At 38.4% G+C, this 23,712-nt stretch overlaps 4 protein-coding genes across 4 annotated transcripts in view; 3 read left to right on the top strand and 1 right to left on the bottom strand.

Annotated features, from left to right (window-relative positions):
- Positions 1-81: 81 nt before the first annotated feature.
- LOC104945471 (aspartyl/asparaginyl beta-hydroxylase-like) lies at positions 82-1,365 on the top strand. Its single transcript, XM_010771155.1, has 2 exons — positions 82-213; positions 791-1,365. Exons 1-2 carry the CDS (start codon positions 95-97, stop codon positions 939-941), a joined length of 270 nt encoding a protein of 89 aa, XP_010769457.1. The 5' UTR covers positions 82-94; the 3' UTR covers positions 942-1,365.
- Positions 1,366-2,235: 870 nt separating this feature from the next.
- Positions 2,236-7,955, bottom strand: clvs2 (clavesin 2). Its single transcript, XM_010771143.1, has 7 exons — positions 7,700-7,955; positions 6,027-6,590; positions 5,399-5,569; positions 5,037-5,158; positions 4,596-4,818; positions 3,801-4,018; positions 2,236-3,659 (listed from the first exon to the last, which is right to left on the bottom strand). The coding sequence occupies exons 2-7, from the start codon at positions 6,123-6,125 to the stop codon at positions 3,581-3,583; spliced, it is 912 nt and encodes a 303-aa protein (XP_010769445.1). The 5' UTR covers positions 6,126-6,590; positions 7,700-7,955; the 3' UTR covers positions 2,236-3,580.
- A 1,370-nt stretch (positions 7,956-9,325) lies between these two features.
- riok3 (RIO kinase 3 (yeast)) lies at positions 9,326-17,285 on the top strand. The gene is made up of 13 exons (XM_010771130.1): positions 9,326-9,660; positions 11,609-11,724; positions 12,054-12,199; positions 12,433-12,540; positions 12,644-12,753; positions 13,721-13,864; positions 13,939-14,066; positions 14,374-14,556; positions 14,882-15,041; positions 15,671-15,751; positions 15,841-15,930; positions 16,022-16,144; positions 16,580-17,285. Exons 1-13 carry the CDS (start codon positions 9,631-9,633, stop codon positions 16,691-16,693), a joined length of 1,533 nt encoding a protein of 510 aa, XP_010769432.1. The 5' UTR covers positions 9,326-9,630; the 3' UTR covers positions 16,694-17,285.
- A 418-nt stretch (positions 17,286-17,703) lies between these two features.
- rmc1 (regulator of MON1-CCZ1) overlaps positions 17,704-23,712 on the top strand; it is a 9,709-nt gene continuing 3,700 nt past the window's right edge. The window contains exons 1-15 of the mRNA XM_010771119.1: positions 17,704-17,914; positions 18,759-18,835; positions 19,021-19,105; positions 19,441-19,497; positions 19,775-19,864; positions 20,086-20,226; positions 20,873-20,976; positions 21,227-21,316; positions 21,444-21,549; positions 21,679-21,787; positions 21,991-22,035; positions 22,432-22,485; positions 22,714-22,842; positions 23,332-23,438; positions 23,540-23,659. Of these exons, the coding sequence (XP_010769421.1) occupies positions 17,816-17,914; positions 18,759-18,835; positions 19,021-19,105; positions 19,441-19,497; positions 19,775-19,864; positions 20,086-20,226; positions 20,873-20,976; positions 21,227-21,316; positions 21,444-21,549; positions 21,679-21,787; positions 21,991-22,035; positions 22,432-22,485; positions 22,714-22,842; positions 23,332-23,438; positions 23,540-23,659 (1,413 nt within the window). The 5' untranslated portion in view covers positions 17,704-17,815. The remainder of the gene's footprint in view (positions 17,915-18,758; positions 18,836-19,020; positions 19,106-19,440; positions 19,498-19,774; positions 19,865-20,085; positions 20,227-20,872; positions 20,977-21,226; positions 21,317-21,443; positions 21,550-21,678; positions 21,788-21,990; positions 22,036-22,431; positions 22,486-22,713; positions 22,843-23,331; positions 23,439-23,539; positions 23,660-23,712) is intronic.

Here is a 23,712-nt window from a genome sequence, read left to right as displayed (position 1 = left end):
TGTGTGTGTGTGTGTGTGTGTGTGTGTGTGTGTGTGTGTGTGTGTGTGTGTGTGTGTGTGTGTGTGTGTGTGTGTGCAGATTAAGTTCTCTGTGATGCAGCCAGGGACTCATGTGTGGCCCCACACCGGCCCCACTAACTGCAGACTGAGGATGCACCTCGGCCTCGTCATCCCCAAACAGGGCTGCAGGATCCGCTGCACCGACATCACCAGGTTCTGCTACTTCCTCCTCCATCACCTTCTTCCCTATTTCCCCTCATCTCCATAAAATTGAATTCAAAAGAAAAAAAGCATGCGTGTAAAAATATTGAAATAAACTGCATCTCATTAAGGCGAGGTGCTTTAGGTTATTTATAAAATATTTGAGAAAGGAGGAGGACGTCACTTCCTTCTACTCCCTTTCAGACATTGAAGGGAGTTTTTAACAAGGGAGATTCCCTTATCATTTTTCAAAACATCTGTAACTTCTCATCTCTCATTATCAAACATTTAAATCATAAATTTACAAGAAAATAAATCTGGTATTCTCTCAGATTATATATCTAATTTAACAATTAACTTGGAGAAAAACTCCAAAATATCAAAGTCTCTGATATTAAAATAGTATATCTACAAGAACATATTTTTTGAATATTCTCTGAAAATAAATGATCTCCCTGTACAGATGTTTGTTTGAGAAACAAACAAATCGATGTAAACGGATCGATGTAAACGGATCGATGTAAACGGATCGATGTTAACGGATCGTTTTAACCTCGCTAACTTCTGGTTTCTTCTTCCTGTGCTTCAGGGAGTGGGAGGAGGGCAAAGTCCTGATCTTTGACGACTCCTTCGAGCACGAGGTCTGGCAGGACGCCGACAGCTACCGGCTGATCTTCATCGTGGACGTGTGGCACCCCGAGCTGACGGCGCAGCAGCGGCAGACCCTCAGCCCCATTTAAACACGCGTACACACCCCTGGTAAGAGTTTCACACACTCATCGGATTCTTCTCCTCCTGTGGATAAACTGATACAAACTTTGAGGAGAATCACGACGGAATGCGGACGTTTTTTAAACTTTTTTTTTGTGTGGATAAACTACTAAAATAGTCTGAGGAAGGACCGAAGCATCAGACTGAAGGATGGAGTTGAAAAGTAACTGACTTTACAACCTTTCACAGAAAAAACACATAATACGGTACGCCTTCTAGCCCAGAGTAACCCTGTTTGGATCGGGTTATTCATGTGATGGATTTAAAGTCTTCTTACTGGATCTGGAATATTTCTGTGGGGGGAAATGGACGTCATCTGCGGAGCCATTTTCTTTCACAAACATAGACATGTTTCTTAGTCAGGAAACAAACACAGTTCTCTGGTGTTTCATACAACAGAATATAAGAGCCATTGTATGTACATTCCAAGATTAAAGTGTTACATTAATGAGAGGATAACTCCTTTACATTAAATTAGTGAATCACCGAAAAAATGTATAAACCTGCTAGAAAATTATTTTGTCTTCTACAATTAAAAAAGAATTGTTTTATTATCTGAAATTAAAATCTGAAATTACGCAAAAAACTCTGGCAGTTAAAAAAACTCAAAGGCTCAAAGGAAATACTTTTTGTATATTCTCTGAGATTAAAAAGTATAACATTTAGTAGAAAATTATGTTAAATTTGCATGAAAATAATGCTCAATTTTCTGAGAATAAGGGACTCCTTCTCACGGCATTTTTGTAAACCAACCACTATAATCTTGGGAAATATTCATGTTTTCTTTTGTTACTTTGGGAGTTATTTCGTGAATTGACCACTCTTGGAATATCCCAAAAAATGCTATAAATGAACTACTTAAATCCCAAAGTTTCTTTCTCAGAATATATACAGGCTACATATTTTGGTGTCACTAATAAACCATCAGAATATCTTGCCACGAAAAAAAGGTTTAGATTATATTGTATAATATAAAAATAATATTTTCATTTCACCTTAAAATGTCTCACACCCATTTAAGATTAAAAAAAAAAGCCTTAATTTCTACCACAGTGCATTTTCTTTCAGTTCATCAGTTTCACTTTTTCATCCCGTTTGCACAGAAAACACAAGATGTTGTCAAAGATGATTTATATTTATATAAAAAATAAAAACCACTAAACAAAAGTGTGTGTTTCTTTGGATTTTCATGACACGTGTTGCTTTTGAATGTTCCCTTACAAAATAAGAGCCCCATGCCTAAATGAATCACAGCACATTCCCGTTGGTGTAAATGTTTACTTCTATACATTCATTGAAAGGAAATACATTACATTACAGTCGAGTGGAGATCAGTGTAGCCCTGATGATGAGTCAAACTGCAAAAAATCATGACACACTGGCCTCTATAATTTACAAATACTCCTCAAGATATTTGGTGAAATGATCAACCTGCTACTTAACCTTTCTTTACAAGTACATGAAACAGCGCATGATGATAATTACACTTAAAATATCTCAGGGTAAAACAGGCCAAGAGCGTCAGTCTTTTTGCAGTGTGATAATACTTATAACAATAATATACAATCTTCATAATATTAATAAGTTAGATTCAATAAAAACAATCTTTCCCTACACTTCAGTCGAGGGTAAAGGTGATGATTTGGCATCCTATGGTTTCTTCACAGCACAATACTTTATCTGAAAGAAACATTTCACTCTGGTAGAATATTTGTTTTGACGTTTTCATGCATGTGATCCCGTTATAGTGTTTAGCAATTGGTGGCAACATGTGCAGTGCTTTCATTTAGAAAAACGTGTGCAAAGTGCCTGTGATTTTGTGGTTTTTACAAGAAAGAAAAAAGGTGAGAATTATTCTACCAAAGTGAGGTTTCTTATTCGTCCTCCTGGTTTTAATGAATGTCTTTCTCCTTCAGATTATCGGGACATAAATGTCAGAAAAATACAAAGTATTTGATTAATATTTTGAGGAAATACTCCAGCAAGTAGATAAAGAAGTTAGAGCCGCCCTGTCAGTTACCTGAACTGTAGATTTAAGATCGGAAAGCAAAAGATAAATGCTCTTCCAAACATTTAAGGCTGAGTTTCACCAACAAGCATTGTCTTCACTTCTGAATTAAAACATGTATTTCTTTTGGTGGAACTCGCTTTGAATGTTTCATAATTTTTATGGATATGATTTTATACTTTGTCAGCGATTTCCTCTGAGGTTTAAATAGAGTTTCAGCCTCAGAAACAGATGAAATGTTCCTCATACATTCCCCCTTGTTTCTGACAGAATGACTGAATTCAAACAACACACACACACACACACACACACACACACACACACACACACACACACACACACACACACACACACACACACACACTTCAGAGTGTGTGTTTGTTGTTGTTGACAGATGCTGCTGTTTGCAGAGAGGCTCAGCTGGGAGGCATTATGCGGCTCAGAGACAGAGTGTGTGTGTGTGTGTGTGTGTGTGTGGGAAATTCATTGGCAGAGTTCATGTTGCTAAAGGACGCCACCAGCTTGATACACAGCAGTGTTTCTAAAAAGTGGGTGTCTGTTGCTGTGTGTGTGTGTGTGTTGTGTTGTGTTGTGTTGTGTTCAGTCCAGGGCGAGGAGCGGCGTGCTGGTCTCTCTGTCCGTTTGTCGGAGAGTTCCTGGCTCCACCACCGACTGAGACCTGAAACCCAGAGAAGAAATGAATCTGATACTCAGATAGGAGGAGAAGGAGGTGGTCTTTGTCTCCCCCTTACCTCTTCTCTGTGTAACCTGTCTCCCCCCTCCCATCTCTTTAAAGTGTACCTGTCTCCCCCCCCCTCACCTCTTCATCAGCTCCTTATCTCCCCCGCAGCTCTCCCTCACATGCAGAGCGTCGTAGGTCAGTGTGTACTCCGTCTCGTCGCTGTAGTCGGGTCCCAGCAGCGTCCTCGCCCAGATCCCCATGTCGTAGGGAGGGAGAGTCCCCCCAAACTCTGAGGGGAGACACTCCGGCTGCAAGAGGACATGCAACGAGTTCAGGTTGTTCCCGTGGAGGAAGATCTGAGGAGAGAGGGTAGGACGCATGGTGAGGGAGGACAGGAGATCAGGAGAAGAGGAAATCAAGGAGAAGAAAGGAGTGGAAACGAGAGGAAACAAGCATATAGAGGAGAGGATGCAAGGATAGGAATTAAGGTGAGGATGGGAAGCAACGAGAGGAGATAAGTAGACAGGAGAGGAAACAAGAAGAGGAAATAAGAAGAGGAGTGAAAGGGAGGAAGCCAGTACAGGAGAAGAGAGAATAGACAGAGATCAGGAGTAAAGGAAATGAGGAGAAGACAAGAAAAGGGAGCGTGGGAACAAGGAAAGCAAGCATATAGAGGACAGGAAACAAGGAGAAGGGACAAGGATAGCAAGCAAGGAGATAAGAGGAGATTACGAGAAATAAAAACAAGGGAGGTGGGTGTTGTAATCGAAGGAGATAAAAGACCAAAATCTGTTAATTAAATAAGAACAAAGAAGAGGAGGAGAAAAAGGTGAAAATGAAATAGAGGAAATGGAAGACAATTGGAGAGACAAGATGAAAAAGAAATAGCAGAAGAAAGATAATAAGACTTGGATACGGGACACATTTTGTTACCCTTTTCCTGGTCTTGTCCTTGAGGAAAGGCTTGATGATGGTGTACATGGCGTGAATATACCACGGCTGATTCACAAAGTGGATCCCTCCAAAACGGGCCGGAAAACTGTCCTGAGGAGAGGAGACAAGGAGGTGAGGAGACGAGGATAACAAGACACCATGACACAAGGATAGAAACATGAGAGGAGAGGACACAAGGAGAAGAGACAAGGAGAGGAACGAAAAACAGAAAAGAAAGAGGGAGAGACAAGAAGAGGAGATAAGACGAAAGGAACCAAGAAGAGGAGGAAGTCGAGATGAGGAGATGAAAAAGAAGGAGAAAGGACACAAGAAAGGAGAAGAAAGGACCAGAGGAAACAAAGAGAGAGTGTGTGTGTGTGTGTGTGTGTGTGTGTGTGTGTGTGTGTGTGTGTGTGTGTGTGTGTGTGTGTGTGTGTGTGTTACCTGCTCTGGTCCCAGTTGGAGGCAAACAGGATAAGGATTTTGCGGCCGTGTTGGTCCGGAGTCTCCAGCACACCTGGGAAGCCGTCCATCAGAGCGCGCTTTATCCCGGGGTCGTCCACCTGACAGGATTGGACTTTAATTTTGAATACTGACAAAAAAGCGTTATTGATTTTGGTCAAACAAGATTATTAATATTTTAGTTGTTATTATTATAATCAAGGGAATATTAATCAACCATTGTAAGAATAGCTCTTCTGTTTTTGCAAATGAACTCTCGAATACAGTGTTGATTAGGATTTCTTGTACTTCCAGGGTTTGAAACCAGATATCTAAAGGTAACACCCAGAGAAAGGTGGTACCTTGAAGCTCTGGAACATGTCGAGGTTCTGCTGTCTGAACTGAAAGTACTGGGCCAGCAGCCGGAAGGTTTCCGTCTGGTTGAACTTCCTCGCTCGCAGGAAGCGTAGGATGAAGTCGTCGTCCGTCCGCAGGAAGCCGATGTCCGGCCGCGTCACGATCATGTCCCGCACCTCGAGAAGAAACGCATTCACAGGAGGAAAATAAGGATGAGCAGTAAGAGGTTTTAAAAGTAAATAATTCATCATAATCTAAACCAAATATTAACCAATATTTGTGGACATATTTAGCTCAAATTAGATCCTGAAGCTTTACAGCATGTCAATTGCTTTTTGTAATTTAATTAAATGAGGAATTTGCACTACTATAAAACACTTTTTTACTTGGAAGATATGGAGGGCTGAAGCTGCCATACTGATACATAAATAAATAAAATAATAAAGAAGGAAATGCAGTAATAAAAACCCCAATTGCTAACATTTATTCATTATAATTGAAGTTTTAGTCCTCCATGAACAGCAACATAAAAACAATATAATGTTTTTTTTCAGTATTTTTAACAATGTATGTTGCTCTCCCTGTTTGAGCTGGACATATCGTTGGTTAAGACCAACATAATATTTGAAGTACCTGCTGGATGTCCTGATGCAGAGTGTCTGGGTTTTCATTCAGCTCCAAACGAGCTTTCTCCGTGGTCTCTGGGCTCAGGCCGGCGTGGAGGTGCGTCATCGTGAAAGTTAAGTCTCCGCACAAATTACAGTTTTATGCCGACAATTCTCCGGACAGTTTGTTTTACAATCTTGTTGATTTGGTTGTCGTTGTAACACAATCTTAATTGCTGTCTCTGATTTTAAACTCCACATTTACAGATTTTGTCGGTAAGAAACAATCGCGCTGCTGTCTTCCTCTCACATTTCTGCAGGAAGATGAAAGTGTTTTGGTTTTTGTTGAAGCTTGTTGCAGGTGGTTTGATGAAGAAACAGGTCAGTGTCGGTGCGACATTCACATCCTTTTTTATTTTGTCCTACTTTTCCTCTCGTTTAATGTCTTTCAGCTCCCTCCTCCTCCGGCTCTCTGTCATCTTTCTGCTTGTATTTCAGGTTTCTTATAAGTCAGCTCTCTGCTGCATCATGGTGATCAGTCTGTCGTTTTTCTGCAGGGGTCAAAGGTCAGGCAAGGGAGCAAGGTCTCAGCCTGCAGGTGAGAGGAGACAGTATAGGTAAGTATAAATATCACACCTATCTTTGATTATTCAATTTCTTCAGGGGTTTATTTGTAGTTTATTGTAGAGTTTAGGAATTTAAAAACCGGGATGATGATTTTCAGAATATAAGCCTGCAACTATTTTGTTTTCATTACATCTGTTGAGGATAATCATGCTAAATTAATTACTAAATTGTTCCTAAAAATGTCAGGAGGATTCTAGAAAAAATGTCTTAGGACCCAATGCAGACTATTTTTTTATTGCATTTACTTTTCTTACTTTTTGTCCTCTATATGCTATAGAGCTAAAGCTGACATTGTAAAAAATGAATGCCTTTTTTATAATTTAAAAGAACAGTTTGACATACATTCATTTGTATTTATTATATCCGTGTATATTTAATAATTTAATAAATGTTTCTTTCTTATTTTATTTTACTATAAGGGCAGCTTTAGTACTCCATACAATACACTTTGTAACAAAATAACATAGTAAATGATGCTGTATTTTAAAATGGTACATGCTCTTTATATAGACTTTATTTAATTATATTTATAAATATCATCTGTTCTTGCACTGCTGCTGCTGTTTCTCATAGGGATCAATAAATGTTATCTTTATCTCAGATGACCCCCCCTCCCTGCTCTTTCTGCCCCCACCCCACCCCACCCCCCCCAACTCATCCCCATCTGCCTGCACATTAATTGTGTCAGATGTCGTCCAATCTGTCCACAGAGACAGATAATGAAAAAAACTGATACACTTCAAGGTCCCACAGGGCTCTGTTTTACATTTCCATCCTTGAGATCAAACATAAAACACTGAAATGCCCGGATGTGGCTCTTATTGTACATTATATTGAAGGTAAATGTTTGAATTTAATGTGAATAATTGTATATTCATTTCCCCAGTCAATGTAATGATAAAAGTCACCCTCATGATATGAAGGTGCGCGTGTATCCTCGCTAAATGTCCTCTAAAGGATCCAAAATAAGAAAATCCCCCAGGAGTGAGCCATTTAAGCTCTTCTGCATGCAGTTTGTTGTATTTGAATTATATATTTAATAGAACAGCAATACATCAGTGAGAGAGGAGCGACCTGCTAGGTGTGCTGGTTGAATCCACGGCCCTCCGGTGCTGCTGGTGCTGATGCTGCTGGTGGCCATCGGCATCCCGCGGACAAAATAACAGATTGCCGTCAAAAATTAAAAATAATACAATTAATATAAAAGCTTCCCTGAAGGCGTCAGATGTGTTTAAAGACCGTCCTTGTATAATCCGTGCAGGCTTTGTAGCAGCATCTCTCTGATGAGATGCGTTTTTACTTTGTGCTCCGAGAAGACGTCAGGATGCTCCCGAACCGTCAAGCTTTTCAAAATAAAGAGCAAGGCTTCCGGTCAGCACTTTCAAAAGAAAATTTGCTCACAGATTAAACCTACCACATACATTTACTGTTCTCATCATACATCTTAAATAAAGACCTGAAACGTATTTTAAGGGTCTAGTTTGAAGGAGTTCTTTCATATATTCATTGTTTATGAAGTACATTTGATTTATATTATAAAATGTATTTATTATAGCGTATATTTGACTTGCACATATTCTTTACAATTTACTTTATAAACTTATGCGAATATTTGTATAACAAATACCGTACAGCGTTTTAAATCAAGATATATTTTACATTACTTTATTTCATATTTCTTATAGTATTTTTAGTTATACTAATTATGATTATTTACTTTTTTAGTGCTTGTTTTTCTCTTTCTCTTACTTAATAGATTGCTTTGGACCAAAACATCAGTCAAATACTTTGTATGTAAAGACTTTCATACAATACAACAACAACAAACCTAAATTGTTGAGTACAAAAAAAGACTCTAGTAAGCAGATAATATATATATATTAGGCACTAAAGAAACAAACGACATACATAAACATTTACCAGGAAAAAATTGCATACAAATAAAAAAATCCAAATAACAAATGGCAACAAATTCGAGGCTTTTATTTTGAAGCCACCCTCTTCTCGTTTCCTGTTTGGTTTGACCTACCTACCTCCTGCATGACAGCGGCTGACGGCCACGCGCGTTCATGAGGAACCCTGGACAGATTGTAGATTGATTGCGCGTACGAAGCAGCTGGTGCGAGCACACGTGTATGCGCAAATTGATATGCATGGGAAAAATCTGCCAAACAATATTATTATTTTAATTAAACACTATTTTGATTCAAATTGTACACATTTATTATATAAATATTATAAGTATATGCTTACTTCATCGATTTTACCGACTTTATTTTATAATACATGGATAAGGATATGAACTGTAAATTAAAACATTTGAAATCATTCTGTATTAATAATTATTCTCACTAATAAGATGTATTGATCCTTGTAAGAATGTAAATGTCCAAAGGAAATGTTGTATATTATTGTATTTATCATATTTCTATAATATGACATGTTATACTCATAGTTTTATATTTGACATACCATTCCGTTCAATCATTTGTTTCCATATGTTATGTTATATTATATTGCTACATTTCACCGAATACTATGTCTTTATATCACATACTCTTGATTAACTTTATTGATTTTTTTCATGATATTTCAAATCACATTTTTATAACACATGACAACCGGCCTTTTTGTTGCTTTGTTGTTTTTATTTTATTTATTATGTTGTGAAGCCGGGCGGTAGACTTCCGGCCTATTGACGTATTCCTGTTGTTCTAGGGTCCACTCAGCTCGGAAACTCCAAACAGAGTCGTATCTACCTCGTTTACACTGTTTGTTAACTTATTTGAAAGAAAAACCTCGAACATTATCTTCTTACAATCACTGAAGTTAAGTTCATAAAATTGTTGTGTGTAGTTGTCACATCGCGGAACGTTGTTGAAGCCTCTTTTCAGGACCCTTTCGTCTCCAGATCTGCCCCAACCGGAGTGTGCTAACATTAGCTCAGTAGCTAGCCACCATTCAATCTTCAAGTAAAACAACGACTAATCGAAGTTGTTTTAATCATGGATCAAATAGGAGTAGTAACGCCAAAGGTAAGCTTTTGTATCATTTGATTGCGTGTAATACCTTCAATTGTGTTCAAATCCACGAAGCTATGTCGGTGAGCTACCTAGCCTGCTAGCTTTAGCTTCTGCTTAGCTGTTTTATAACATGGCCTCTTTGAAAGTCGCCTCCCTAAAAGGCCGAATTTAGCTCACTGTGAGTGGGCACATTAGTCCGCAGCTGCCAGGGTTCTGGTCACTGTGTGTGCCATGATTAGAGATATGTTGGCATAAGTTTCGCTCCAAAATAAACTCAGATGCTAGTAAGACACTATAGCTGATTCTAAAAGGAAAGGACATAACATATCTCACTGAGAAATCCTAAAATGTGCCTCCACATATAAACATGAAATGCCCTTGAATCACGTATACAAACAATACGATGTATGAAATATTTATTTTCGTTAGATTCAATTGGTTACAAATGTTTTCACCGACCTACTGTTTAATACTATGTCCATGTTCAATTTTGTTATAATGTAATCGGATATAAGAGACATGGTGGAACAGAGACCTTTGACACTGTTGACCACCAAGTGCTCCTTGCAAAGCTGACTCATTTCAATTTTTCGGCAGTTTCGATACATTCGAACAGAAAACAGTGTGTTTTGGTCAACGGAGCCAAAGGTTCCATTCTTGGACCATTACTGTTTTCTCTGTACATGAATGACTTGCCTAATGTATGTCCTGGGTTGAATGTGCAAATGTATGCCAATGATGCGGTCATCTTTGTACACGGGAAAAATAATCACATCCTTTCTCAAATGCTTTGGACAAGGTTCAACACTGGCTGAACAACATTTGCTTACAGTTAAATGTAAAAAAAACAAAAACAGTATGCATGATGTTCAGTAAACGACCAGTCAACATCGAAGGATCCAATGTGTTTTTAAACGGAGCAGAAATAGAACTAGTCTCAACTTGACTTTTAAGAAACATAACAAGAAAGTATCAAATACCATTAAATTCAACTTGCAAAATGTTAAACAAATTAGACCTTTCTTAACTGTCAATGCTGCAAAGTCATACCTCCACTGTATGATTCTATCCCACATTGAATACTGTTTGACAAACAGGTCGTTTGCTTGAGCCACAAACCTGAACAGATAGAACAGCTGTACAAGAGAGCTATCAAGGTTTTGACAGAAAGCCTTACTCATGCCACCATCCTTGAAAAACACAATTTCTTGAGTTTTGACAATTTTAAGTCTTTTAAAAGTATGTGTTTTTTTTATAAATGTTTACATAGCTAAAATCCGGCTCATTTACATTTGAAAGCATTATTTTGTTTAAAATGTTCATCAATGTGCATTGTCCCGGTTCAAATAAATGATTGAAAAATGAAATTTAAATGGCAGATTATAAATAAATTAAATAAACCCTAATTTGATATCTTAATTATATAAATAAGAACAGTTTCGGCCCTAAAAACCCATCAGGACGGTGGTTGTGGACTGAGCTCAGACATGTCTGAACATGTCTCTGCTTCACTTCTGGATCCTGTGTTGACCTTACACTGTATGAATAATTTCATTATGACTCTCCCTGTGTGTTCATCACACTGGTGACTGCCTCATTCACAAATAAAGTCCAAAGGTGCTTTAATATCTGCAGCCAGGTCACCTTTATTTATTTGTTTACTGTTTTATCTTATGAATTGCAAATAAACATCTTTAGCTTTTGTCCTCATCTTTCCATGTGAACACCAAGCTTGTACAGTTTTTCATACAGACTTTATTTATAGATTTTACATACAGAAAAATGGATCAGATTTATATTTACATGTATCATTTATGAAACTTACAACCATTTCAGCCAGGTGTAGCTCATTTACTGGCTTTTGCTCTTGTTTCGCAGCTCATCATCAGTGTAAAAGTGTTTTGGTGTGAGTGTGTGTTCCTAAGTGTTATAATATGTGTTCTCTTTGTGTTTTATCCAGAGCCCGTGGGGGCACGTGGCCCCTGCGGCCCCCGCCTGCTCTCTGACAGATGTGATGAGCGAACAGCTGGCCAATCAGCTGACGGAGGAGGACAACGTCTTCCCCACCCTCACTGAGTAGGTCCTCACCTGTGTGACTCACCTGTGTTCACAATCTGAATGTGTGTATAATGCTAAGAGCAAATAAAGACATGTTTTGAAAACTTTTGTATGTGGAAACGTAAGTATTAGTGCTGTCAATCATTTAAAAACTATTGCGTTAATCACAATAATAATCTGATGATTAATCACGATAAATCTCAATATCAATCTGTGATTGATCACAATTAGCCACTTCTCTAATTTATATATATTTTTTGTTGAAGATTGAATACTAAGAACAAAAAAACTCAAATGATTTGACGGTCTTCTGTTCACGATTTATTCCCTCTCTCTCTGTGTTTCAGTCCGGCTGCAGATCTGCTTCTGTCTGACGAAGTTTCGGAAACGACTTCCGACCAGGTGCTCGCCAAGATGCTGCAGCTGCAGTTCGACCGCGAGTTTGATGATCAGCTGCGCCGTGAGGAGAAGAGATTCAACGGAGACAGCAAAGGTTCTTACTTAAATGGGATTATTATTATTATTGTTTGTAAGTGTGTGATATTAAGTGTATTTAGGAAAAGTACTCATACCATACTAATAAAAAAACCTCCACTGTAACTCAATGTCCTGAATGTTTTGGCCTGTTATATCCCCACTTTTATAGGGAGGAAATATTTCTAAATATGGATATGGTCAAATGTCCTGTAAAGTATGTAAAGCTGACGGTTTGGATTTGTTGTTCAGTGTCCATCTCCTTTGAGAACTACCGTATGGTTCATCCCTACGAGGACAGCGACAGCTCCGAGGACGAGGTGGACTGGCAGGACACGAAACACGACCCTTACAAAGCTGGTAAGACTCCTGCAGGGGGTGGACAAAATAACAGAAACACCTGGCAGTACCATTAGGGGAGGTGCATGTATTAAAGCAGAGTGTGTTTCTGCGTTCTTATCAGATAAACCTCAGACTACACCCAGGAGAGGCTTCTCTGGGAAAGGAAAGAACATCACCACCAAACACGATGCAGAGACCTGCGGACGCAAGAACACCGCGCGCATGGACAATGTAGGACACGCAACGTTTTTGATTTACTATTACATTTCTACTGATCATAATTCCATTGTTGAGGTCTACTAGAATAGATTTACATTGTGCAATTTTCCAAACTCACATTGGTTTCTCATACAGCATCTCTGTATAGTATGTGTATTCACGCCTTGGTGCTCCTGCCCCCCCCTATGAGCCCAGTGTGCTCTGATTGGTCAGCTCGCCCACTCTGTTCTGATGAGTCCACCACCGTTACAGCGGAACATCAGTGATTATGTGTTACAATGGCGTTTGTTAGCAACCAGAAAATGACACCAGTAATGACAAACAGATGAGAATGCTACGTGGGGTCTGGGTGCCGTGTTGGTGGGACGTTGCGCGGTTTGCTGCTGTGAGGAGCGGACAGTGTGAGCTGGGTTTATTTCCTGCTTGCGGCGTGGGGTCTGCGAGACATATGGACGCGGGGAGAGGGGGCTGCAGCACCCCCATCTGCGAGGCTCCACTAGCGCCCCAACAGAGAATACTTTAGCTCTGTTAAAAACGTATCTTCTTCATGTTGAGGATTATTGACAAATCATTTTTAATATTTACTTTCCTTTTGGTTCAGTTAAGATAAGCCCTCTACAATGTTGTGTGAACAGATTGACAATCCATGTTTAAATGTGCAACACCTTCCACAGAAAAAAACTAATCCAAAGAACATTTTGCATGTATAAAAATAAACTGCAAACACTCAATAAACTATAAGAAACACAGTACAATGATTTCATGTAATTGACAGGCATTTGTACATTTTCTATACCTCAGGTATTTGAATTCTTCGCTTGTGGATTTGTATTTTGCTCACAGAGTTTTGAGGATGACTGAACATTTCCTTTTCTGGGCATTTAATGTCGTTTGGAGAAATGTGCAGGTTGAGTTTCTTATGTACTTTTGGACTATGTTAAACCCAATGTAAGAACGACTTCCTCTCCTCCTGCTGCAGTTTGCTCCTGGGGTGCACATTGGAGACGGTTTGGGGATGGACCTGAAGTTATCCAACCAGGTGTACAACTCCCTGAAGCAGCACTGCTACAACGAGCAGAGACGCAGCGCCCGGCTGCACGAGAAGAAGGAGCACTCCACCTCTGTACGTGCAAAAACACTTTATTAATAACAATAGAGAGAGTTGCTCTACGTCATATTAAAACTGTCTCTCCTCAGGAACAAGCGGTGGACCCCCGCACTCGCCTGCTGATGTACAAGATGGTGAACGCTGGCGTGCTGGAGAACATTAACGGCTGCATCAGCACCGGGAAGGAGTCGGTGGTGTTCCACGCTGACGGAGGGAGGTGGGTGGATGTCAGGAAAAAGACCAATGAGCATTTATACGTATATGTTTGAAAGATTCCTCTACATTGGGCCCTGTAGAGAATATTCAGACAACAACATTTCTCAGAAAATACTTATAATTTCACTCCAAGTTTATTCAGTTGTTCGTGCAATTCTCTTGTGATCGACCATATTACATGTTGCAAAAAGCACAGGAGCAGAGAGCAAGCAGCGTAATCACTTCACCTCAGACATTTAGGGAGCTGATGTTTCCCTTTTCTTTTTTATATCATTAACCCAAACATTTTGCCTCTGTGTGTTTTGTAGTCTGGAGGAGCAGCCTGTTCCCAGTGAGGTCGTGCTGAAGGTCTTCAAGACGACGCTGAACGAGTTTAAGAACAGAGACCGTTACATCAAAGACGACTACCGCTTCATCGACCGCTTCAGCAAACTGAACCCAAGAAAGGTCATCCGGCTCTGGGCCGAGAAGGAGATGCACAACCTGACCAGGTACACCCCCTCATCCTATTAGGACTTTTATTTATGTATCTAAAGGGTTATTCCACTGTATTACAACCAGGTGCCAACAACAACTTTTCCCTTTTTTGGTGTTTGTTTTCCCCTCTTAAATAAATGCACACATGTCTTTTTTATTAAGAGTGGTGTTAATACATTGATCAAATGTGACATAAGTTGGTTTAGTTTCATTGTTTTTGTCATATTTATTTATTTCCCTAGAAAATACTTGAATATGTATTATTATTAGCATAATTCCCTAATAATTCCTCCAGACATGCATTTTTTTCATTCTCTATTATTTTCTTGATGTGTTCAGGATGAGGAAGGCGGAGATCCCCTGTCCCGAGGTGGTGCTGCTGAAGAAGCACATCCTGGTGATGTCCTTCATCGGGAAGGATCACATTCCTGCTCCCAAACTGAAGGACGCCAAGTTGGGTTCAGAGGAGATGAAGAGCGCCTTCTACCAGGTCCTACATGTGAGTACCAGGACAGCAGGAAGTGAACTTTACTGCTAGTTTACTTACAGTGCAACTGAACTGTCAGACATGTAAACAAAATGAATTCAGTGTAAAATAATGACTTTTAAGGGAACTTTATAGAATGTGTACATGTTTTATGTATACAGCAATAAATAGGATACAAAATAATAATAATAATGATAAAAGTCATATAGGTAGTCAATCAATAACCTTTATTATTGTGCTTAATAATAAATATATTGAAAATATAGCAGCTTACATAGAGTTTTGCTTTGTGGTTGAAACTTGACAAATTAAATCAGACAATTACATATATTTCAAAAACCAAATAGACAATAATACACTTTTCAAAACACATTTACAAATAATATGGGAAGTAAATCAAATAAAATACCCAACTGTAATAAGGTTTTATAAATTTATAAATGAGCAGATATTATCAGACAATTGAAATAATAATTACATAAGAAAGCCAACAATAAGTGCATTAATCCTCCATGGGAATAATAGCTACATGTCTTCAAAACACACAACTAAGACTGTAGTTATTATGTTGTTATTTTGGGACTGAATAATAATATATTAAAATCTACCTTTTAACCTTATTTGTCTTGATGTTTTTGCAGATGATGCAGCAGATGTATCAGGAGTGTAATCTGGTTCATGCTGATCTCAGTGAATACAACATGCTGTGGCACGAAGGAAAGGTAACCACATCTTTTCTTTAATGTCCCATAAATCGTCCTTCTTTGCATCTTCCTGTTTTCTCCCTTTTAATTGTATTTCTTTTTTGTAGGTGTGGCTGATAGATGTCAGTCAGTCCATCGAGCCTCGTCATCCTCACGCTCTGGAGTTCCTCTTCAGAGACTGCAGGAACGTTTCCACTGTGAGGTTTCCTTCCAAAAGCAGCTTCTTTTAAAAAATATTTCTGATCAAAGTTCTTCATGTGAATTAATCTCTTGTGTTTTCTGCCTCAGTTCTTCCAGAAGAGAGGTGTGAGCGAGGCGATGACTGTGTACGAACTTTTCAACGCTGTGAGTGGAATGAACATTCCCATCCCCCCGGACGAGGACGAGGCCGAGGCCGAGTTCATTTCTGAGGTAACACACACATACATCAATAAAAACAATTTAAAGAGGCATGTGGGAATCATTGTATATAATTTATAAATAAAATTGTAAACAAAAATTCTGTGGAATGTGTCTCTGCTGCAGGTTTTGGAAGTTTACAGAAGGAGACTTAACCTTAAGAGAAAAACTTAAGAAAACTGAATTAATACTTCAAATGTGTTAAATGCAGTTATCTGCTACGTTGTATTAGGGCCATTGTAGTATAACTTTATTTGGTCCACTGCTCCATCATCTACTGATATTCTCTTTCCTGGGCATCATTCATTTTGCAAATAGAAAGTTTCCAACAATATCTTAAAACAACGTTGGTCTTCACTCACACTTTCCTCATACAGATTGGAATTGAAGATTTTTTTAAAAGGAAACTATTTTAAATTGGAGTTTAATGCTCTCTCTCTCTGACAGATCATGGCCTATGAGAAGCGTAACGAGGACCACGTGCAGCGCCGGGGAAAGAAAACGTTTCATGTGACCTCAGAGGACGGCGGTCCTCCTTTAATACCAGATTCTGATGACTAACGCCCCGCGGCTCTCTCTTCACGATCCCAACGTGATGAAAATGCTCTAAAAAGAGGAGATAATGGAGGTGCCCTCCCCCATTTGGAGGTCTGGGTGCCTCCCCGTCTCCAACAAGCCACCCTTCACCAACTGCTTCCTTTATACAGCAGGACGCAGCGCCTCCTGCTGGCTGCAAGAGGAGCTTCACCGTGTTGGAGGTTGAAATCCTGAGAGGAGGGGACGTCATCTGTGTTTGTAAGAATCACAGTCAAAATAAAATAAGACCTCATCTATCCGGCTGGATAACTCGTAGAGGTTCATTTTAAATTCTGAGTTTGTAGAGATAATGTGTAGGGCGGGGCAATATATCGATGTTATATTGATCATGATATAAGACAACGTCTTATTAAATGTTTTTGTGGCGCCTGAAATCAAAGCTCATGAGAACAAATGCATGCAAATTAAATCAGTGTGATGTCAGTAAATGTAGAATATTTAGTTTGCAGTGATGGAGATTCAGTAAATCAGATCACCTTAATGGATAGGTAATGAATTTGCTATGTAACTTTAAGCAGACCTAATAGTAACATTAAAAAGTGAAAATGAAAACGTTTTTGTTGTCTTTTGATTTATTGATAAATTAACAAAATATCGTTATATACTATCTGTTAAGCACTCAAAGGTTTGAGAGAGAAGTGTGTTTCTCTGTTAAGCACATGATTGTCAGATTGTCACATGACTCCCAGCTGCAAAAACAAGGAGACTTCCGACCTGTCTCCTTCACACTAAAAGCATAATCTATCCAAATTATGCAGTTGCCCAAACAAAATAAGATAACAAAATACAATCCTTTCAAAGGATTGTACTTTGACATTTTGAATACCAAACCCTTTATTGAAATATAGCATTGTCACAGTGTGGTATTTGCAAATGTTTTAAGTACAAAATGAACTTCTTCCACCGCTGTTGAAAGGTCTAAATTACTCTCCGCTATATTCTGAAGGACGAAGGCGGAAACCGGAAGTGTCATGGCCGCCGGTTGAAGGGAACTCTTCCTCTTCTGCTTCTCAGAATGTCTGCACTCTGAATTAAGTATAAAACGATAGTAATTCTAATTATATAATAAAAAAACAAAGCGTGAAGATGAGCGAGGAACATTACCTGGAGCTGTGTGAGAACCCGGTGCAGTTTGAACATGCCTCCAGCGTCAACAACGTCTTTTTCGACGAAGCTAACAAGCAGGTCAGAAGCTAGTAAACATCGACGGCTAACTAACTGACAGTTTGTTAGTTTAGAAAACATTCTTAACCCTTTTATTAACAGCATTTAATCATTTGAGTTATAGTTTACTTTCTGTACAGTTTGCTGGTTGATGACACATGCATTTATTTTAAATACATTATTTGGCAGCTAAGTTAATAGGTACAAGAAATTTGACATCTGAAATCTGGAGAAATAGTTATATTACCACAGTTTGGAAAATACCCTACTACAGGTCAAAGTACTACAAGGAAAATGTATTGAGGTAAAAGTAAAACATATTGCTTGCTAAATGAATGTACCTAGCGTATCAATATAAAAGTACTCCTATTGCATCGGTTCCTTTTAGTTTCTAGTTATTATAGCATGTCATATTATTTTATTTTTGCCACAGCTGTTTAATGTTACAGTTTAATGTTATTCAAGATAATATATATTTTTTAAATAGGGTCAGCATCATGAGTTTCCTTTCAAATGTTTCGGTCTGATTAAATCAATTATATAGAAACAAAATTAATGGCGGCTGATGTGACCTCCTTGCCAATTGCTATAAATGTCCTCTTGCTAATTTTACATTATTTCCACTCGCTTGTTTTGACCAACATCAGTCCATCTCATCCAACCAAATAATATAAAACTAAAAATAATTAACACACTAAAATGATAGAAAAAACTAATAATTCCAAAAGCCCCAAATGTTGCATTTAATACAACAATTTCGAATAACTCTATAACAAGTGAAAGTACTTCATTTTAAATCTGAAAATCTGCAAAGAAGTCAGATTTGATTGCACTCGTTTTTCTGATTATTTCTTTCTGGCTGCAGGTGTTCGCGGTGCGTTCAGGTGGAGCCACGGGGGTGGTGGTCAAAGGCCCGGAAGACAAGTGCAGTGTTGCCTTCAGGTAAATCAGTCTGTAGGAATATTTTAAGGGATTTATTAATCGGATTATTATATTGTGTTACATTGCACCTAAGAACAAAGAATGTCCACTTAATTTATATTAACTCTTTATTTTTGTATTCACCTCATTTGTGACATTAGAAATGAGTCAAATGCATTGATGGTGTAACGTGTTTGCCTCCACAGAATGGATGATAAAGGAGAAGTTAAGTGTATAAAGTTCTCCATTGGAAATAAAATCTTGGCAGTTCAGAGGACTTCAAAATCTGTGGTGAGTTTAGCAGAACATGACATGAAATCCTCCTGGTTAGAAGTTGACTAAAAATAATCCACATATTAATCATTTGTAGTCATTTGAATTATTTTAAAACAAACGTTGAATCAAGGAAAGGTTTTCTTAATATTTGATCAGCAAAGTTGCTACTTTCAAATGAATTCCTCTCATTGTTTATGTATACACCAAAGCACATTTGCTGTATGTGTAAACCTACTTGGCAAAAAACCTGATTCTGATTTCAAAGGATTGATTTGAATAATGGAGCTAAGGAATGTTTACAACTTTAATCTGGAGAGAAACTCAAAGTATTGATTCTTTGTTGTCTGCAGGATTTCATCAACTTCATTCCTGACTATCCTCACACAGAGTTCACACAGGAATGCAAAGTAAGTTTTATCTGNCTATCTACACAACAAACAGAAAACGAAGTTCACAACAAGGAATGCAAAGTAAGTTTTAACTGACTCATATCTCTATTCATTTGAATCATCAGGGCTTACTATTTCTCAAAACTTTCTCATTATTCAGATAAGAAATCAAGAATGAGATCTGGAACAGTAATAACGGCTGATAACAACAACATAAGAGAGCAGCTCAAATGACTGTTAATTTGTTTTGTGATGTAAATAATCAATTTTTTGTTTGATTTTATGGTCCATTCAGCCACACAAAAATGCAAGTGTTCTGGGTATTCATGACTGGATCAACTGGAACGAAGACTCCAGTCTTTCATCACAGATCAAAGGAATAAGAGTTTTTACAGGTACAACACAAGCAATTTCCCACTTCATTGAACTTTTTGTTATGTTTGGTTACTGCTTAGTTAATATTTGAATAATCTGTTTTCTTGAATACAGACTATTTTAATTTGCACGATCAGGACGACACAATCATTTGATCTGAAAACACATTAAAGTGAAAGTGTGTGTCTCCTGACTGAGTGAGTTTCCTTTCTATTCTGTGCGTTGCTGCAGGTGTTTCCTGATAAGCGCAGCCTGAAGCTTCTGAAGAGTCAGAGCATCAATGTGAACTGGTACCAGTACTGTCCGGAGACCGCCGTCATCCTGCTGTCCACCACGGTGCAGGGCAACGTGCTGCAGCCCTTCGCCTTCAGGGTCAGGAACACACTCTATTCTTTGATTGTTGTTTTAATTAAGATACATGTACAGACACAATATTTGTACTCTTCCAAAGAAGTGGATTATTTATATCAGGACATTTGAGAAAAAAATGTAAAAGTTGAAGGCTGGCCAACAACTCTGTGTTGACTTTAACATCCTTTATTTTAAATTGAAGTACCTGTGATACACAACTTCACAGGAACGTACACAAAAAAAAATATATAACAAATAGCGTTTTCTAAATAATAATCTTTAAGGTTCTAATCTGCAGAGTCAGACAGGCAAAGGTTGATTTTTAGCAAACAAAAAATGTCAATGTGAGAAAATATAAGCAATGTATGAAGAAATAACTCATTTGACTATGAATAAAAAATAATAATTGAGCGCAGATTGTTAGAGGATGAATGCTTAATGTATACGTTTCTCAGTTTAACATGTGTTCAAAACGTTATCTTTAAATTATTGATGGATGTCGGCCAGTTAAAGATATTTTGAGACACTTTGTGCTTGCAGTGTGTGCATTACTCTTATTGTGATCGGGAGCACATTTTTCCGAACTCTTCTAACACCGCATAGATGCAGCAACAGTTTTTATTTACTTATTATTAAATCATTTGGTTTTTATATATTATTCTTTCAGAACGGGACGATGTCCAAGATGTCAAAGTTTGAGATCGAGTTGCCGGTCGTCCCCAAACCTTCAAAACTGATTCTGTCGGAGAGAGACATCGCCATGGCATCCATGTGAGTTAACCCTCGATCTACTGTAATATCCATTCTCTCTTTTTATTTTTGTATTACAATATTGAAGTGATTCTTTTTCTTATTTTGTTCTGAATTTCCTTTATTTATATTTGAAATGTATTGCAACACGAGTGATGATGAGTGTCTTCCTTTTTTTTCTTCTAAATCTTTCTCTCCAAAATGTCTCAATGCTCTTTTGTGGTCTCTTTCTTTAATATTGATTATATTCATGAGTATTCTCTCTGTGTAGATATGGCCAGTTGTTTGTGATGTATCTGAAGCATCACTCCAGAACAGCCAACAGTCCCTGTGCAGAGGTGGTGCTCTATTACCTACCAAGGTACACATACATGTATTTATTTATGACTAACAAAGGTACGAAGGGAAGTTAGAATCCGCAGGTTATTGAAATACTGCATCTCTAGTACTCGTTAAACATATGTGTTTATCTTAATGTGTGTTTTCAGGGAGGGTACGTGTAAGAAGACTCACGTTCTGCGGCTCAACACGACGGGGAAGTTCGCTCTGAACATCGTGGACAATCTGGTGGTCGTTCATCACCAGAGCTCACAGGTTTAGTACATTTCATTGATTTACCTATATTCATTTTTTAAATGTTTCTATGGTGGAAGTACATGAACACCACTACTGCACTCCAGTGTCATCTTTAAATGATACGTTTATATTGTGTTTGTGTTTCAGACGTCTCTGATCTTTGACATCAAGCTGAAGGAGCCTGACTGCACGGTGAACACACATCAGCCTGTGCTGCCTGCCCGCTCCATACACCCCTACAGGATTCCCTTGACAGGTACACACACACACACACACACACACACACACACACACACACACACACACACACACACACACACACACACACACACACACACACACACACACACACACACACACATACACATACATACACACACACACACACACACACACACACACACACCTCTAACACACACATTGATGGTGTGTCTTATTTGATTTTCTGTCTCTCTGCAGGTCCTGCAGTTGTTCCTTCTCAGCCTCCAGTACCATGTCAGCTCTGTATCCTTTACTACAAGTACATTTACTCAAGTACTACTTAAGTACACGTTTGAAGTACTAGTACATCAACTCTAATACATCCACAAATTGCAAGTATGTCTGCAGGATATTCTTCTTACTATGATATAATATCTCTATTACTGACATTTGCGCAGGAAGATTATTCTTGAAAGTGTCTGTGTTTAGATTTGTATTTATTTAAACCAAGTTCTAGTTTTTGCTTTAGTCCAGCAGGAGTTTAAAATGTGTGATGAAATGAAAGTACGTACTGTATTGACTTAAGTACACATTTTGAGGTCTTTGCACTTTACTTTGGATATTTCCATGAAGTGATCATTTATACTTCTACTCAACGACTCAAATGTACTTTTGACTTTATCTTTAACCGTCGCTCAGACTCTTCCTCCTGGAGCGTCTTCCAACCCGACATCATCATCAGCGCCAGTGAAGGTGAGAAACACACACACACACTCAGCGGACTTTCATTCTGGTTATATTTCACTTTTGTAATCTCTTAGTTAGTACTTAGTAAAATAACAGGATACACTGATTTATGACAAAGGCGCAGCAGGAGTGTGTAACAGAAGTGAAAACAAAATATTTTGTCATGACGGCCCTTTTTATCAACATCTATAGACATAATAATAACGGATATCTTAATATGTGTGTGTTTCTCAGGTTACCTGTGGTACCTGCAGGTGAAGCTCCCCCCCACAGTGAACCTGCTGCAGGACAAAGGGAAGCTGATGGACTTCCTGCTGAGGAGGAGAGACTGCAAGATGGTCATCCTGTCCGTCTGCTCCCAGAGTAAATATGGCTGCATGTTCTATAAATACACGTCCTAAGAAATGTGCGTCTCTAAAAAATGTAATTTACCCATCAAATAAAGTCATAGGTATCTTATTATTTATGAAGGCAAAAGGACATTCTACAAGTGAAGTTATACAAGTAAAATTGTGGTTTTCATTACTATGTTTATGAGATTTAATAATTAATTATACATTTAAATATCTTCATTTATATATTTTCTAATATGTTAATTATATGAAATTGATAGAAAGTATATTTTGTAGGTTGCAAATGAATTATCTGGGAAAATAAACAAAAAGAAAAATGTTTCTTGTCTTCATTTTATTATTTAATATGTGACCAATTTATAGAAAATGCAGATGATCTGCTCTGTTAAAGTCTCCAAGCAACACGGTTGCTTCTATCGACAATTAAAAAGGAGCAACAGCCATTGGTGCATTTAAGCTACATGTTGAATGAAATGTTAATGTTCTGCTTTATTCCCAGTTCTGGAAGGAGGGGAGAAGGGAAGTCTTCCCGTGGTGGCGACCGTCTTCGACAAACTGAACCAGGTGTACAAAGAATACCTGGAGGCGGAGCAGAGCTACACCGTGGTGAGGGAGACAGCTTCAAAAAGACTGTTTAGTTCTTCAAACTAAGTATGTATTGTTTTCTGTAATTTAAGATTGGTGTGTGTTTATTTTCTGTGTTTAAGGCGATGGAGTCCGGTCCGAGTCGAGGCAGCGCCGCTCAGAAACGTCCAGTCAGAACGCAGGCGGTCATCGACCAATCAGACATGTACACACACGTCCTGTCCTCGTTCACGGAGAAGAAGGTACACACACACACACACACACACACACACACACACACACACACACACACACA

This window comes from Notothenia coriiceps, unplaced genomic scaffold (assembly GCF_000735185.1).
Source record: "Notothenia coriiceps isolate Sejong01 unplaced genomic scaffold, NC01 NC01_scaffold00000339, whole genome shotgun sequence".
NCBI classification, from domain to species: Eukaryota; Metazoa; Chordata; class Actinopteri; order Perciformes; family Nototheniidae; genus Notothenia; species Notothenia coriiceps.
The sequence above is the reverse complement of the archived record's forward strand: the minus strand, read 5'-3'. Positions and strand labels throughout refer to the sequence as shown.